The sequence below is a fragment of the Morone saxatilis genome, unplaced genomic scaffold, assembly GCF_004916995.1.
Source record: "Morone saxatilis isolate NCDOM2014 unplaced genomic scaffold, NCSU_SB_2.0 Contig11, whole genome shotgun sequence".
Lineage (NCBI taxonomy): Eukaryota > Metazoa > Chordata > Actinopteri > Moronidae > Morone > Morone saxatilis.
Genome location: NW_023339663.1, coordinates 7,394,615 through 7,399,017, shown reverse-complemented (window position 1 = coordinate 7,399,017; position 4,403 = coordinate 7,394,615). Strand labels below are relative to the sequence as shown.

Sequence of the window (4,403 nt, the reverse complement as noted above, 5' to 3'; positions counted from 1 at the left end):
GAACACTGTGGACTAATTCTGACGTCATTTAAATAAACATTTCTGTGTGTGTATTATGCAAAAATGTAGTGCATAGTCAAATTGCAGATCTGTTTTATGTTAAGTTTGATTGTGTTTTTACTCTGTTAACTTTCTTGTACAGTGTCTTGTACAAGTAATTTCTTTACGATGAAACTGTTTTGATTTGATTGAGTTCCAGTATGTGTAATAATCACTTCAAACCACTGTTTCTCTCAACTGTTTCTAACTTTCTTTTCCCTTTTTAGTACTGCAACACAATGAATGAACAACGCATGAATGGACTGCTGCCGGACCCTCTACAGATTTTTCCACGAGGTACAGAGTGACATGTTACAGTTTATCATGAATGATAATGCTTTAGGCTCAATATGTTTTTATTATTACTATATATAGATATAAATATATATAAACATATGCGAAATGTTTTCAAATTTCAACAGAAAGTTGGGTAAATCACTTGTTCAGACAATAAGAAAATGGTAGCATTTGGTGGCTGGATGTATCAGTGCAGCCTCTGGACAACATTAAAATTCATTGGCTCATTCTGTTATTGTGTTGACAGTCATTTATAAATCTACATTTCTTTTGCTCCAAGGACATTGAAACTATGAGCTTGTGTTCAGGCTAAGCTTTGCCCAGATCTATGGCATTGTGTAGTTCCTTCCTGAACTGGTTTTCACAATGAGTGCTTTTTCAATACATACCTTTTTGTTTAATATATATATACATATAGTTTTTTCACCACTCAAAGTCATACATAGTCACTAACAGGCCCCATGGGCAAAGTGATGAAACATTTTACTGTCTCTCTCTCTCTTTTCTCTCTCTTACTCTCTATTTGGCTCTTTCTTTCTGTCTTTTTTTCTCTCGCTCTGTGATTCTGTTTTTCCTTCCTTCCTTCCTACCTACCACCATCTGTCTCAAGAGCCCAACATCTCAATCACTCTCTTGTCTACAACTAATTTCAGAGTAACCCTCATTTCATTTCATCTTTTTTTTTCTTTATAAAGAACTGATTCCTTTTCAGCACATTTGTAAATGGCCCAGTGATGTGTTCTACAATCTAGTCAATTACTGTTTCAGCCGGCAAGACTCCAGGGATCCGGAACATACATGGCCTGAAGGTACCTATCTCAATAATTGTTTCAGCTGCCTTACACAGAGAACAAGAGGAGCGGAGGGGAGGGAGGGAAGTTGAGGCAAATAGATTGGTAACGCTGTGTTCCACTTATTGAAATGTCAATTGAAGTCAAGGCTCTCCTTTTCTTTCACTCATTTTCTTGCTGCCCTCTTCCATGTTTATGTATGGAGCAGGTGGGCTGTTGCTGTCGCAGGGCTTGTGCCTCCTTCTCTATCTCCCTATATTCTTGTGTTATTATGCTGCAATATTCATTTAAGAGTAAGGTGTTATGTTGAAACCTTGATCTCCCTTTCAGAGTATTATGATCCTCTCATTCCATATGATAGAATGAAAGAACAGCTTTGGTTAGAACAAAAACTAAGTCAGTAAGAAGATGTCATTATTCGACCATGAAATTGTCATTACAAGCCCCCCTTTGCCATTTAGAAATGGCCTTCCACAGACCTTCCCATGTTAGGCATATGTTGCTATTGAAACTCATTGCTAATTACCATGGGTTAAATGACTTGACACCTCCTTCATTTCTCCAGATGATCCATATTATATCCATCTTCATTTCAATAATAAATTTACCCCCCCCCTCCCATACTGAAAATGCTTTATTTAATGTATCCTCTGAGGAGCTTTGGTAACGACTACTGAACTGTCATTTTTTTTTAAGGTCAAGGGTCTGTTTTGAGAAGATGATGTTTTCCAAAAACCTTTAGTCCTTTGGTAATCTTTCCCCTCTTTTCTCCTGTTTTAATATAAAAGTAATTGGCTGAGGGAAGTCATGTTCACTGTGTAAATTAGGTCTTCCTAGGCACTAATTAAAGAGAGAAACCCTGTGCTTTAGTGGACCCAACACATCGGCCTTTTGCCCTCAATTAAGAAACTTATTTTTAGTATCCCCTTTACAGGGTCTTGTCTCTTATTTTGTGTATGATATCTGGGTTGAGTAAAGAGGTCTTTGGAGTAAACATAGATGCAGATGAATAGATCAACAATGTCCCTAGTGAGGCATGACATTTTTAATGTCTTGACTTAATTTACTCCTTTACTCAAATCTGTTTCTCATTTCCTCTTGTGTTAAGCCATATTGCTGTACTTTCACGCAAATATATTTCTGGCTCTCCTCTCCTTTTCTCCCTTTTTCCTTCTGCTGTCTGTCATTCTTTCCCCTCCTCTATGTGGACACCTCTTTCTTTCTTCTTTGCCTGCCTCCCTTCTCTCCTACGAAAGCCAATTAACCTTCAGGCTGAACTGAGAGCTTGTTTTGTTCTTGTTCATTAGAGGGTCTGGCCATATGTCTGTCTGTCTGCCTGTCTTTTGGCCTTGACCACTAAGTGTGTGTCTGTGTGTGCATGTGTGCGTGTGTGTGTGTCCTTTCACATTTGTGTGTATCCGTTTGCAAACCTTCAGGTTAATACAAGACCTAATCCAGCCAATGACTGCACTCATGCTGTCCCAGACTCCATGGCCAACAACAGGTGAGCTTGCTGGGGCACAAGGAGCATGTTTCACTACTTGGAATGAACTTCAGTTTGAGATACTTACATCAGTGCAACTGTGCTGTGTTACTTCCTCCAGTTTAAAAAAATCATCTGCTGAGCTGAAGAGGATCCTGACAAATGGGCAGGTCGAGCGTGTCTTTTTAGTTTAAGTTATGCATTGCGACCGCTGCCCTCTACCTCAACTGGTTACCGGCCTCTCCAACCTAGTCGCTGGGGAAAAACTTTTTAAGCTCCACCAGTGGCTGGCTCCTTTATTGATTTTCTGTGATTAAAGGCATGTTATTCAGAATGTGTATTTGGCTATTGTCTTGTCACTGTGCCGCACTGGCAAGCAGGGGGTCTGTGGGTTCCTGAGAGCAGGCCTGTTACAGTCCCTCTCTTTTAAGTATGGACTCTCATACACACACACTAACACACACACAGAGTGGGTAACGTGTCAAGAAGACAATTAAGCCAGCGGCCTCTCAGGTTTCTGCTGTAACACAGTGAACTAATAGAGCTGTTCTTTCCCTTCTCCTCCATCCTTTCATCCATCTCCTCTCATTCTCTTTACTTCCCTTCTCTCACCATGTTATCTAATCAGTTGAGGTGAATTGGAGGTGAAACGTGTGTGTGTTGTGTGCATGCACGCTTACATGTATGTCGGGATGCCTGCTATTTCTGTCTGTGCAAAATTAGTTTTGTCACCCCCACAGTTGATGCCATATCAGCCACAGTACAAATAGGCATCTGTCCACACAAACCGGATTATTGACAGGACACCGTTAACATGCTTCCTCACTGAGCACCACACACACACACACACACACACACACACACACACAAATGGTTCATACACATGTTGAATGAAGTGCTCCAATTCAGCATGGACTGGAGAAATACTCAATTAGAGAATTATTCACCGTATGTTTTAAATTCTGTCCGTTTCGGGTACAGATATAAACCATGGATTCATTCCTTTTATATTCTGTATGTATAAATTAAGAGTTTAGATATTGTGTATAATACGTTTTTCAGTTTTAAGATTACGTTTTTGTATCGTAGTAGTCGATATGTTCATTTGAATGTAAAAAAGAAATTTAAATTTAAATATGGAACAAATATATTTATATATACTTGTGACACTTTTTATTTTGAATTATGATATTAACAGAAGAGATTCATAGTAGCAGTTCATGATATTTTGCGAAAATATATACATGAAATGAATTTGTAATGACTTACATGAAGATAAGGATGTTGGTTACAGTTCATTTTTATAATTATCCACACAATATTATCAAATAGGCAGTACATTACCCTACTCCACCTTTATTGATTTTACAAATCTATTGCTGTTTTCTTCCATGCTGAGTACTTATTATTTGAGATATATTCCCAGTGCTCTAACTAAATCAAAACTACGAAATTATCTTACAGGAGAATTTTGACTGGTAGTTTCAAAAAGGGTGAGAAGATAAAATATTTGTCAGGCTACATTATATTACCCACCTCTGACACTATTTTTATCAACATATATTGCAACGACAACAGCAAACAAATCGTCATTAAACTTTACATCAGTCATTCCCTCACTCACCCAAACACAATGTCCTTTTATAAATTGGACAGCAAATGTTGTATTGATCTCCTGTTCTCCTCCTTCTGTCCCTCTGTTTTCTCTCCTTATGTTACTGAACTTGAAGTGACCTGAATGCTTGTCTTGTTTATAGCCTCTGGTGACAATGTAGTCTCTCTCTCTCTCTCTC

At 38.4% G+C, this 4,403-nt stretch overlaps 1 protein-coding gene across 1 annotated transcript in view; it reads left to right on the top strand.

Annotated features, from left to right (window-relative positions):
• Positions 1–266: 266 nt before the first annotated feature.
• map2k5 (mitogen-activated protein kinase kinase 5) overlaps positions 267–4,403 on the top strand; it is a gene marked incomplete at its 5' end in the record, with an annotated part of 46,167 nt that continues 42,030 nt past the window's right edge. Inside the window, 4 exon segments of the mRNA XM_035652196.1 lie at positions 267–336; positions 1,105–1,145; positions 2,564–2,631; positions 2,732–2,780. Coding sequence (XP_035508089.1) covers positions 267–336; positions 1,105–1,145; positions 2,564–2,631; positions 2,732–2,780 — 228 coding nt within the window.